This window comes from Micromesistius poutassou, assembly GCF_964030765.1.
Source record: "Micromesistius poutassou genome assembly, chromosome: 18".
Taxonomy (NCBI): domain Eukaryota; kingdom Metazoa; phylum Chordata; class Actinopteri; order Gadiformes; family Gadidae; genus Micromesistius; species Micromesistius poutassou.
In genome coordinates, this window is record NC_140288.1 from 14765468 (window position 1) to 14778412 (window position 12945).

At 40.0% G+C, this 12945-nt stretch overlaps 2 protein-coding genes across 3 annotated transcripts; one reads left to right on the plus strand and one right to left on the minus strand.

Annotated features, from left to right (window-relative positions):
* The first annotated feature begins 4598 nt into the window (after positions 1-4598).
* LOC311362801 (vesicle-associated membrane protein 8) lies at positions 4599-6667 on the plus strand. Its single transcript, XM_084482681.1, has 3 exons — positions 4599-4762; positions 5624-5794; positions 5913-6667. The coding sequence occupies exons 1-3, from the start codon at positions 4760-4762 to the stop codon at positions 6048-6050; spliced, it is 312 nt and encodes a 103-aa protein (XP_084338807.1). The 5' UTR covers positions 4599-4759; the 3' UTR covers positions 6051-6667.
* A 3-nt stretch (positions 6668-6670) lies between these two features.
* Positions 6671-12594, minus strand: LOC311362800 (heterogeneous nuclear ribonucleoprotein D0-like). 2 transcript variants are annotated; one of them, XR_014638862.1, is made up of 9 exons: positions 12184-12594; positions 11303-11471; positions 10555-10716; positions 9889-10020; positions 8894-8990; positions 8464-8625; positions 8270-8364; positions 7765-7866; positions 6671-6834 (listed from the first exon to the last, which is right to left on the minus strand). XR_014638862.1 is itself a non-coding variant. In XM_084482680.1 (8 exons), exons 1-7 carry the CDS (start codon positions 12348-12350, stop codon positions 8297-8299), a joined length of 957 nt encoding a protein of 318 aa, XP_084338806.1. In that variant the 5' UTR covers positions 12351-12594; the 3' UTR covers positions 6671-6834; positions 8270-8296. The 2 variants fall into 2 exon arrangements, 1 of the variants encoding a protein (XP_084338806.1); XM_084482680.1 differs by lacking the exon at positions 7765-7866.
* Between the last annotated feature and the right edge of the window lie 351 nt (positions 12595-12945).

Genomic DNA, 12945 nt, shown 5'->3' on the forward strand with positions numbered 1-12945 from the left:
ACACGACACGTTTACTCAGCTCGGGATCCTGACGATGTTTTACACGCTGTTGTCAAATCTGTCAGTTTGACACATATGCTGTACCCTAATAATATGAGAAATAGTCCCAATTAAATTAGTAATAACAATGTAGGCTACTTGAAGAACTACACTGGTGTAACTTCGGAGAGAACTCGGAATATTGAGAGACAGCTGTGCCTCCAAATTCCATGATTGTGGTTATAGTTCTGAATATAAAGTGTGAAATGCAGGTGTGAATTATTGACATCACTGTATTATGTTCCTTGATGCATAATTCTGATTTTAAAATGTTCATTTCAAATGGGATTTTTTTTTTCCATTAACGGGCAGTGCAGTTAGCTAAATATTTTATATTCTCTGCATTTCGTCCGAACCTCATTGGTCGATGGATTATTATTTTTTTGGCACCAAAATGCATTTGAATAATTAAAGCCAAAGTGTTCGGGTGGCGAAGTCATAACAAACTAATTTAAGAAAAAGGTCAGAGACGGTATTAGATAGTTATTATTCTATAAGCATATATGTATTATTCATTTAGAAACCTAATTTACATTTGAGAACAAATAAACTTGCTTGAAGGATACTCCAGCTTTCTTCAAGGTGATGCGGCACAGGTGAAATAATGACATCAACACAAAGTCTGGTTCTGTTTCACAAGATGGTCGGTATCTCTTTAGTCCCATCAAACCCTCTGACAAATAAGCTGACTGGAGATGAAGAAATCCCTTTGAGACATCAGAGCAGCGAAGCTCTGAATTGAACCTGTGAACTGTTAATCTTATGTCAGATACTTTGCATATGCTTAACAGCTTGTCTTTACCAATAAATGGTATTTAAATAACCTGAAAGTAGTGTTTCTTCTTAGTGTGTCGGTCATTGGAGTGAGTATTCATTTTCTTTACGATTCTCCATCAATATATTCAAAACATATAGTATATCACATCTCTAAAGATATACCAGCATATGGCTAGTATCATCAATTATAAAACGTATAGGACATAAAGGTTAATATTCACTTCAATATATCATAAAATACGTTTGTTTGTAATAAATAACTAGGCTTATATCTGATTCATGTGATAAATGTGAATATGTAAATTATGTTAAAATGCTATATGTTGTTTATAATGATGATCAGGGCCTACATAAAATATTGCCACTAAGAAAAGACTGATACAATGAAGTGATAGAATAAAACGAATATGTAATGCTTCATTCAATAAAATCTTTGTTTTTTAATCAGTAATTTGTTATTGTCCTCGCCATCTAGTGTTCAGGACCGTAATAGCTCCTTATATTGGGCACAGATGAGGTGTAGTAGGAACAATACTAGAAGGAAAAACGATTGAAGTAATCAGTCAATAATTAGATATTCATATGGTTATTAAATATCATTGAGAAAATATATAATAATAATACAATTCCAACGTTATTTGTTTTATAAAGAAGACAGAGCTCGTAGGTTATCTGTAAGTAACGAGGCATCATTCAAGTGAACCAAAGATTCAGATTCAGGTTAAATGGTGCAAACAAACACAGACACACAAACACACATACTGAGCCCTCTTTTAAACGGTAAAGAGGGCTCAGGCCAAAGCTAGTGCTCACACACACACTCTTAACACACTTAAGACAGTTATACGGCCTCTAAGGACCTAACCCTAACCCTAACCTCCAACAGGGCAGGAGGTAGTAGACGGTGGGGCTGTCCAGGTACCTGACTGGGACGACCTCCCTCGCCCCCTTCTCCTTTAGGCTGCATCAGATCTCCTCCAGGCTGATGTCGGCCCCAGGTTGGATGGAGAGGACCCCCACGTGGACTTTAAGGGGCCCTATACCACCCATGTACTCCAAAGGGAGCTCTGATGCCCTCTATGGGTTGTGTGGTCGTATTGGTTTCAGGACTGGGAGCCAATAGGAGGTGAAGGCAGCTCTTCAGCTAGTTTGGTCCCTGGGCTTCGGCCAGCTTGAGGCTGAATGGATGAACGTATTGACATATTGTGCTAACGCTACCTTTTTTAGATACTTTCCACAGTCAATCTCTTTACCATATTAACAACAATGTGTACAGCTTTTCAAAACTGAATTGTGAGTTAATTAGTAATTGTTAGTATAGATGTAGTAGTAGTAGCCTAGTAGTATAGTAATGTGCAACATAATAAATGAACCAAATATGCCACAAAAGAGCGTTGAATTAGCATTACTCTCTAAAATGCCCCTTTTTTACCAGCAGGTGTCATGCTGAGATGAGCCATCACAAGCTATTTCAAAATAGCATCCATTTGTGACGTCACAATTTCCAAGGGTCCGACTGGTTGGATGGAGTCGACTGGTGGACTGTATCAGTCAGGTATGGTATAGGTATCACAAATCGATAGATTTTTATTCTGAATCATCTGGCAAGGTCATCATTTGTCAAGGTAAGATTGTTACCTTGCTATAGGGCCTCGCCAAACTGCGCCCCCTGGTGCCCATTTGTATCAAATGTCCACGTGGAGCACTTTGATCACGTCTGCCTTGGTCAAACACTCTGTTGGGACATGATGTGGTATCATGTGGACGAGTGTTTTCATCGGGGAACCAAGTCAGATGTGTCTAAATGATAAATCGAATGGTTGGATGACAACAATGTGTGTAGTATAAGTTTGGTGAACAATTTCATGAACACACAAAAAATCATAATGTAATAGCATAATTATTATTATATAATATAGCACATGAGCATATAAATATTTTAGGGAAGAAAGGATAGTGATAATGCTGGTAACACTAATGATCGTGATAATGGTGTGATTAACGTACCGCAGGCGCCTGTGGATTCAGGATCTTGAGAAAGGCGTCAAGCACGACGTCACTAATTGAATTGATCACACATCTTATCTGTAGACAACAAGACTCTGATGCACGACTACAATTGGAATAGTCCTAGGAACCGTATTTAAAATGTATTTTAGGTTAGTAGTATTTAATTTGATCACATAATCAAGTCATCATTCAGTAAAATGAACCACATATTTTATGATAAATATTTAACATAAGTAGGCTACTACATAATAATGCATTATTTCTAACCTAACCCAAGTAATAATAATCCTATCATCAACAACCTTATATCATTGCACTGACCAAACAATATTTGAGAAATAAGAACATATAAACCATACCATCATGTCCTTATCCAACAGATTCAGATGTAAATTGCTTCAACAGCTGGAACAAAAAACACGTTCATGTGAAGGGTAAGGGAACCACCGCATGTAATGTGCATTTAATACCTGAATGCACCTTTTTTTTTTTTTAACTAAATATTCAAATGTTATATTGATGTTAAGGGGCCGTAGAGAGTTAAATTGTGAAATGTATAAGTAATGCAACAAATTACAAATAACTAATTTGTAATTTGCATTCACATTCTATTTTTTTGAACCACAGCTCAATAACCTGCCGTTTTATATTTTGTCCTTGGGGTTTTTCAGCTGAGATAACATAAATTATCCTTGGCATGGCAACATATGTTTCGCTTTATCTAATATAAACACAGATACCGTCGACATTTATTGAAACCATTTTTACATACGAATGATTTGTTATCAGCCCTAGTGCCAGAGTCAACATTGTGTTGCTTCCCCCTTAACGGCCCAGGACAAAGTGTGGGTATCAAGGTAGAGCCCCGCTACGACCAGCACTTCAGCTCTGGGTCTCCTTCCTTATCGCTCCACCATCAGGGGCGGAGGCATTGAGACCCATGCAAAACACACACACACACACACACACACACACACACACACACACACACACATATATATACAGTATCAATTACAATTTACATATCTCCTAGCCAAGACACACCCATACTGTATAATGTAGCTCTGTCTGACAAAAAATATCCTTACGGTTGTAAGGCTTGTATGTACCGGAAATTTCCCTGATTAAACCTTCAGATGGCCAATACTTTTTAGTTAGTTCTTTTATTTTGGAAAGTGTGTTTTGAAAAAAACGTCATGTAATAATGTAACATGTGCATTAGGGTGAACTCGCATTTAGATAAGGAAGAAAAAAAACTCATTGCATACACATTTCTGTTAAATACACAATCCTGTTTCCTGGTTATAGCCCTTGCCTATAAACGTGCACAAACACACCTGTATTCAAATACAGGACATAGAAATAAATGAGGTTGAAGCAAATCAGGTGACTCCCTCTTATATTGCCTCTCAGACGGCTCCCTTAGAAAACAGCTCTGTTGGAAGGAAAATAAATGGCCTTTGCCCGGCCATATCAGTTTGATCCTCGGGGAAATAGAATAGAGATACATAGAATAGACACACATAAGAAAACAGTCAACGCACATTATCATTCGTAGTGTTTGCTTTCACTGGCACGGCCATAGGGCATATATAGGGTTGTTTCGTTTCCTTTTTGAAAGTACATTTTGGTCCAGCATACCGGTTAAAAGAAGAAGTCTCTGGTGTCTGTTCTCGTTTTCTAGTTCTTCATGCTGCTGATTATGGCTGGAGTGTCAGGAGCCAATGGAAAATGAGTTTATTAATGTGTAACAGCGGGAGAGGTAGGGCCTGGTGAAGTGTGGACACTGTGAACTCACACTGTGACTCAGAGCCACCAGGAACAGAGACCTAATCATTTGTTTACTATGCTTACAAGAGCAAGACCAACGACTTTGTGAGGATTTATTTTGGTTCGAAGGAGGTCCCCTCTGACTCTTATAGGATCTCCAACCATGGTAAGTGTTTGGAAGTTCATACTTTCTAATTGCTTTAACGCGATAGAAGTTTCAAATGTTGTTTGTCCTGCTGTTGGCATGTTTCCTCAAGCAAATGATAAGCAAATTGCTGTTCTTATCTTTATGCCTCATGTTCTTTGCTGAGTGAACTATATTGTTGCATTGTATGTAAGCCTGTATGAAATACATTTAGTTGAACACCACAGGCAGGTATGGGGGCTTATGTAAAATATCTTGTCTAAATTATACACAAAAAACTACATCTGCCCATATCTGGTTGTTGAAAAAGGCTTGTTGGGTTTCTGTTTAGCTATGAATATTTCTTTTCTATAGCACTAAGTTAGCACTAAGTTACAAAAGTGCTTAACAGATGGAAACAACAAAAGTGGTTTACAAAACAACACAAGACTGAGCAAGAAAAAATGAAAAAAGTGCCTATTATGTTAGGTTTAACTGCATGCTATTTTTCTGAATCACGTCATTGGGGGAACTTGCGAAATGCATCACTTGAATGAGCGCAATAAAATCAGTCAATCAATTCAGAGCACATCAATGGACACATCCTATCATAGCATTAACTCTTAAAGGGCCCCTATTTTACCACCAGCTGTGATGATGACTGCTGTTAACCATCAGTGACGTCAAAGATATCCACCCACTTAATCTGGGTGTACATTCCCACTTGTCACTGTTGGGAAGACTTTAAAACTGCTTTTAATGGCTCATCAACTTCAACACGTGAAAGAAAAAATAAGGGGAAAAAAGTGCATACCCAAGCAGTGTGTGAGAGTGCAGAGGTTGTTCAACATAAAGTGCTTGAACTCCATTCTCTCCTTTCGTTTTACCTCTGTATTATTCCAGGCTAATTACAACCCGCAGCCCCCTGCCACCGGCTCCACCGCTAAGCTGGACCAGGTGCAGGGTCAGGTGAACGAGGTCAAAGTTATCCTGAAAGACAACATCAACAAAGTGTTGGAGAGGGGGGACAGATTAGACGACTTGATGGATAAAACAGATGACCTACAAGCAACTGTGAGTATTGGGTTGTGTTGATGAAGGCTCTGTACATTTAAGCCGCAGGATTTTGACGGCTAGAACGCATGAGGTCTTTCCCTGACAATTATGACGTTTCATTTGTTTTCGTTTGCAGGCGGACACTTTTCAGAGGACGTCCACTCGCGTTGCCAGAAAGTACTGGTGGAAAAACATAAAGATGATGATTATAATCGGAGTGATTGTGCTCATCATTGTAATCCTCATCATTCTCTTTGCGACCAAAACCATATAATAGTAGCTTATTTTTTTCAAAGAAACAAATTCACCAAAGGCTTGATTAATTAAAGCATGGTTCTGAAAAAACATAAAGATTCATCACACCAGTAGCGAAGATATTTGTACAACATGTGATGGAGCTCTGAGGACGCAGAGCTTACTTAATGTAATCATATCAAAGGTGAAAGGTTGGACTGCTGTCTGACCTCAGAGCTATGTATAAAAGTGGGCATTACTGTACTCCATGAACTAACTTCACACTCCAATTCTCTGAGGTGTGGTGCAACATAGTGATCCAAAAGGACACAACACCAGAATGTTGTATTTATTTTTTATTATTCCACGTGTTATGTTTGTGTCCATTCCACTGTATATAAGTAAACAAATACTGCTTAAATCTGTAACAATGTATATATTATTATAACTACAATGAGGATTACGATGGCAGGTAACTGATTGAATGTTTCCCCTGCACAAAAATCAATAATATGTTATCTGCTTAGCATATCCAGTACACACTGCAATTAAGAGCTGGTTGATGCAAAAAATATACAATATTAAAAGGGAAAGTAGTCTTTTTTTAAGTAATCTTGTTTTTTACACACAAAACCCAGCAAAAAAGTCAAATCTTTGACTAATGGAATAAAATAATGACTGTGATAAAAAGTTGTGATTGGAGAACCCTCTCTGAATTAAAAACAATGGACTGAAAACCTCTGGCTGGATTCTTGTCCCTCCTCAACACCACACGCCATCCGTTGCCCCCATGTGTGCAGCTTCCTCTTCCACCATCTTGGAGCCTGGAAAAAGAAAAACAAACAGAGATGCCTTCAGGCCGGGGAAGAACGCCAGACAAAAAGGGCCTCAGCCACAAACCATAGGAACCCCCTGTATTTATCAAGTACAATAATCATAGAGGAGAAACTGAGATCCACTCTTAGAACACGTTTTAAGATTTTAAACAACCATAGTTAGTCCATAAGCTAGAAATCCCAGCGTACAAAATGGTCAAAAGGAGGCAAAAGTACTCAATTGAAGTACTTACTTACTAAAAAGATACACATTTATAGAAAACATTACATGCAAATTTCTGCAGATGTAGCGGTACTTTCTAGATTCGTCCGTGTTTTACATAGATTAAAAAAAAGAGAGAATTAGTTAGAGAGGGACATTAACAAGGTTTAAAAGAGAGCGAGTCTTTTCCTTTTTCCTGTCAGTAACACAAAGCAAAAATACAAATACAGGTACAATTACATGAACCACGGCTTCGTGTACACGTCCATGTACCAACCAGGTTTTAGCTCATGGACTACAGGCTATGACTGCTACAAGTGGCGCTAAATAGAGAAAGCAAGCATTTAAAAAAAGATACCATTAGGAATACATTGTTTTGAATTAAGAAAAGCAACTGGAAAGTCCAAAGAATGCTGTACGTCTAGAAAAGCAAATCAGTTATATAGTTAACCATTACATCTGGGGGAAGGGAATTGGCAGTAAAAGGCCTGCAAAAAAATTAACAATTACATACGTGTACTTAATTCTTCCTTTTTTTTTTTTACATTACATACAATAAAATAAATAAAAATACAACAGCTCAAACTGAAAAGAAATGACAACGTCAAACTGGCGGGAGGGGGGGGTTCCCCCCCCCCCAGAATTAAAAGAAAAACAAAAATCATTATTTGTGGTTCAGTTTAGAAATGCGGATACAGGGTGTAGGAGGACCATACCAAATGGCGGCAATCGAGAGCCTATGCCTCTCGTACCCCGTCCGCACTGAGCGGGCACAGAGTATCTGGGGGTGGAGCTGGTTCGCCTGCAAGGAATGTCCGCTGGCAGGTACAAACAAGGTATGTGAGAGTTAGGAGACAAAACACACTTCTTGGAGCTCTTTCTGTCATTCTTTTTCCATCCTTAACTTTTTTGTGGCTTTTGGCATCCATTTTACTGTAGTAGTAGTAGTAGTAGTAGTAGCAGTACGTTACCTGTTAACTTTACAGTTAAAAGAAAGACAACACAAAGGTGCACAACGACAGCAGCAGAAGGCCGGCTATGTTAAAAACTAGTTGTCAAGCACATCAGGGTGCGGAGAAGAAAAAACACAGGCAAAAAAGGAATTAATCCAAACGGTAAAGATTACATGTAAATGTTTTACTGTACGACAAATATATAAATCAAACAGACATGACTACGACTGGGAGAGGGTGGCGGTGCGGACTAGGGGATGGCGTGTACCTTCTTGAAACAGGTGTGGCCGTGGCGTTAATACGGTTTGTAGCTGTTCTGGTGGCCACCTCGCCGTGGCGACTTGCCGTATCCACCCTCCGGATCTGAACGGACATTTTGTAAAAGATGTTGACAACATTTTCCGTCGCACAAAAGAATACCAGATTTTACGTCTTTCTCTGGGTTCCAGAAGCACGACTCACTGTCGTAGTCACCGTATCCGCCGTAGTAGTTGTTGTAGCCGGAATAGTCATACCCTCCGCCGTAGCCACCGTAGCCCTGGTTGTTGTAGCCATAGTTACCATAGTTTCCATAACCTTGGTTGCCATAGTTGTCGTAATCCTGGTCCCAGTGTTGACTGGGTCCTGCAACGAGAGGCGCCATTAGAAGAGGAATCTATGCGTTCGGCCTCATAATCATCATCATCATCATCATAATCATAATCATTTGATCGTTACTATAGTATAGTGGAAAAAACAGCTGGGAATAAACAAACCCTTAGGGAATAACTGTTGCTGGACCACTGGTCTAACATATATATGAAAGCAATTGTAATAATTAATCAAGAGATAAAAACAATGGGAGATTAGTGAGACATAATGATGGTTTATAGTAAGCGGTGGTTTTACTGACCCCCTCTTCCCCGAGGGCGGGAGCCGTAGCCCCCTCTGCCCCCCCAGTGCTGCTGCTGCTGGTACTGCTCCTTCGACATCGCCACCTTGATCTCACACTGAGCCAGTGAACACAACCCAGGTTACAACCCATCATTGAAATGGAAGGTACCCAACGTGGACGAATGCTGTTTTTTTCTGTCCCATATCATTTTGTTCACAATAATACCAGTATAACTTTGTACACAAGATCAAAATGGCACATCATGATATTAACGATTTAGCGGTGTGATGATGTGTTGATGCATTTGCATATTACACAAGCATTCAAATTAGCCTTCAGCGTTCTGGTCCCCAGAACGATACAATCATGGAAGAAAGCCAGGTCAGTCTCTGACGATGGAGTTATTTTTAGATTCCAAGAAGACCGTTATAACTAATTTATTTTTAATATTTTGATTTATGTTGTCCCTATTTGCACTAATAAATGCTACTGCAATCTCCAATAAAACATTGTGCAGTATTTCATATCGTCATGAATATTGTTTCCGCAAATTACCCTAAAGTATTATTTTAAAGGCTGTGTCACCAACCTCTTGTTCAGACAATAATCCCTAAAATCAATCCCTTTCGTCTTACTGTAGTACATATCAAAATACGAAAAAACAGTACAGCAAAAAAAGAATCAAGCAGCATGGATATCATTTACAATAAAAGTGAGGGAGGGAGAGAAAAATCTGTACTAAACCCATTTAAAAAGTGAACGGATGGGATAAATGGGACGAAAGATAATCAAAGAGCATATACAGCCCTCAGCTTCAACCGCAAGGTGCACAAACCATGTACCACTCTTCTTGTAGTGCGACCCAAATTAGTTTCTCAATTTTCCGTCCTATACCACTATGTCATTTCCCTCACTGCAACCTTCTGTCCTGTTGGCCTTCACTTAAACCCATTAGAAAGGCACAAAGGTCCAGGACACTGACTTAAGGAGGAGCGTAAGGAGAGGTGGTGCACCTTGCTCAGGCCGATGTTGTGGTACTTCTTCTCCATGATCTGCTTCACCGTCTCCTCCTCTTTAAACGTGATGAAGCAGAAACCTCTCCGCTTGTTGGTTTTGTTCTCCATCGGCAGCTCCACTGCCTCCACCTGTTTAGATGTTACAACAACAGCAACACTTTAGAGGCAGGAGGTCCTCCTTACCGACGGGACCGACGAGAATTATTATATCACGTTTTCAAATAAGGGCAAACACCTTTTCCCAACAGCATGTGATGTCATACGTAATACTTAGTATGGAGTCGCAATAGAAGTCAATGACTTCCTGTTACTATTTAAAGGGCCCCTATTTGATCACTAGGTAGGCTGATAGGCTGGTAGGCTGATCTATCAATAATTCATCTCGCTGGACACTCCCACTTGTGATGTCACTATAATATAGACTTTGAAGTGGCTTTAAATGGCTAGTCAACCTCACACCATGTGGTAGGCTAGGAGGCCCTTTAATACTGTATTCCTTTCCCTGCTTTATACAACATTATATCCTGCAGTGCATTCTAGGAAAATGCACTGCCATCACAATACAACATTAGAGGACTCATGATTAGACTATTAATGGGATAAAGCCATGGTAAAACGTGATGTACAGTTTATGAAAGATATTGCTGTGTACATCAAGCTTACCTCTCCAAAAGCACCAAAGTACTCCCTGAGTTTCTCCTCTGGAGTGTCGGGAGAGAGACCTCCCACAAACACCTTCCTGATAGGCTCCTTGCTCTTCATGGCTTTGGCCTTCTTGGGGTCGATCACCTTCCCGTTAAGCTTATGATCCTTCTGTCCGACCACCTGAACAACAAGACGCACCGGCGCTTTAGTCAACACACAATCACCCACCCGACCAGAGGAGAAAATTAATTTGTGTAAATAACTCACATGCACATATGTAACAACAAATGGATAGAGCACTTGTAAACACAGGCTAACTCTAGTCATTCCTAAACTATCCCTAGGCAGAAAAGGACCTGGGTGCGATCCCTTGAGCAAGAAGACCTCTTCCTGCTCCTTAATGACATGCAGGTAATGACATGCAAGTCACATTGGATACATAGTCGTAAATATGAGTGAATTGTAGAAGACATCTTTCTTTGTTGGAATGCTCTAAAACTCATAATATGTACTACCACTATCACTAATAAAAAACAAATAACCTGTTTGTTTCTGATTGCTACAAATGCTCTCCAGTTGTTTGGTTTTTATGGTTTTTAACATGCACCACTAAGAGTAGTTGTACAAGTGACTGGTTCCATGCTATGTTTGTTCTTAGCCTCACCTGGAAGTCGCTTTGGGATAAAAGCCTCAGCCAAAGGACTAAATGTGAAGGGTCAATGTACAAAGATATGTATGATGCAGGAGTAACCCCCCCCCCCTTCACCTTGTCAACACTGTCTGCCTCCTTGAACAGCACGAAGCCAAACCCCCTGGAGCGGCCGGTCATAGGGTCCAGCTTCAGAGTGCAGTCCACCACCTCCCCGAACTTGGAGAAGTAATCCTTCAGGTCTTTCTTGGTGGTGTCCCAGCTCAGCCCCCCCACAAACATCTTCCTGTGGAGATAAGCATCGATGCATGAGGATGAACTGGGGGAGAGGGAGGGATGATGGCGGTGTTGGATGTGGGTTTGAATTGGAGGCTTTTCAGTCTGAACCACTGTACTTGCAAAGGGAGATATTAAGCTTGGGAATTTTACAACATTTTTGAACTGTAACTACATTGCATTATTCCATTATGGAGAGCTGGGAGGAAACTCCAAATCAAAATGATTGACATTGTATGCCCCCCCACAAAACTATTTTTTTATTAGCGTATTCGTATTATAAAACATTTGCAAGTCTACTCATGATGAATAATCATGTAATAACAATTGACGCCTTGACATGTTTGATTATTGACATCGTCATGGTAGCGTGGTTTTTGTTGTCACCGCGAGCGAGTGGCGGAGAAAAACGGTTGGAAGTATGACAGTTTACTGAAATTAAAATCAATTAATTAAAATCCGACACTTAAACAATCAACCGCATTCCTGCAATCCCCCTTATAGTCTTGAAAAAAATTGTATTTGTGTGAGTGCAGTCTGTTACACCACCCTTCGTTCATAACACCAGCACACACTCGCATTTGAGCGGACAGAGCCGTATCCCTCAGTGTTTATGGCTCTAAGGTTACTAACATGTCTCACATGAGTGGCTTGACATCTAGCTGAATGTTAACTAAGGTTAACATGTCTAACATGACTGAGCGGACGTCTATTTTCCTTACCCTTGGTCCTCTTCGTTTTTGCTGGCATCAATCTTTGATCCCTCGGACTCGGCCCCTGCTAGGCCACCGTCAGCCGTGGCGGACATTGCTTCGTCGTTGCTCGCCTCTCCATCCTCCTCCATGGTCATCATGGTCGGGTCGTCTCCGAACTCAAGGTCCTCCGACATGACGGGCTGTGGTCGTCCTCGGTGATGAAGAACCGCCTCCGATATTTAGGATAAACGACTCAAGACTGTCGCTCCTTCTGGCGCAAGTTAGCAAAAAATAGGGGCCCGACAAAATGCTGCTGTTGTCGGTTAATGGTTTTATAAGTTTAAAAGACGGAGCTGGTAAAAATAGGCTTTCTTTTTTAGAAGCTGATACTTAATATAATTAGGAAACTGGAGCTCAACTACCATATTATCCGTAAGGTTTTCCTCTTCTCCTCTTCCTCAGCTGCCGTCAGTTGATAATTCTAAACTTTGAGGTCCGTCACCGCCCCCTGGTGGTTCAGGGGTACAATCCTTTTGATTTTCAGACATTCGCTTAAAAATGCGATTTTCTTTCTAAAAAAAAAACAGACAATCAGCAATCGTCTATTACATGTTTTGCTTATAGTCATATCATAAGTATAATTAATAATTATTTATTGATTATTGTTATATATTACATATTATTATGCTCCACAAAAATATGTCATATCAACATAGAAGCCTCCCTTCTACATTATATTCAGATGGGATTGGGATGATTTCAAACAAAGTTATTCGTCCATATAGGTAT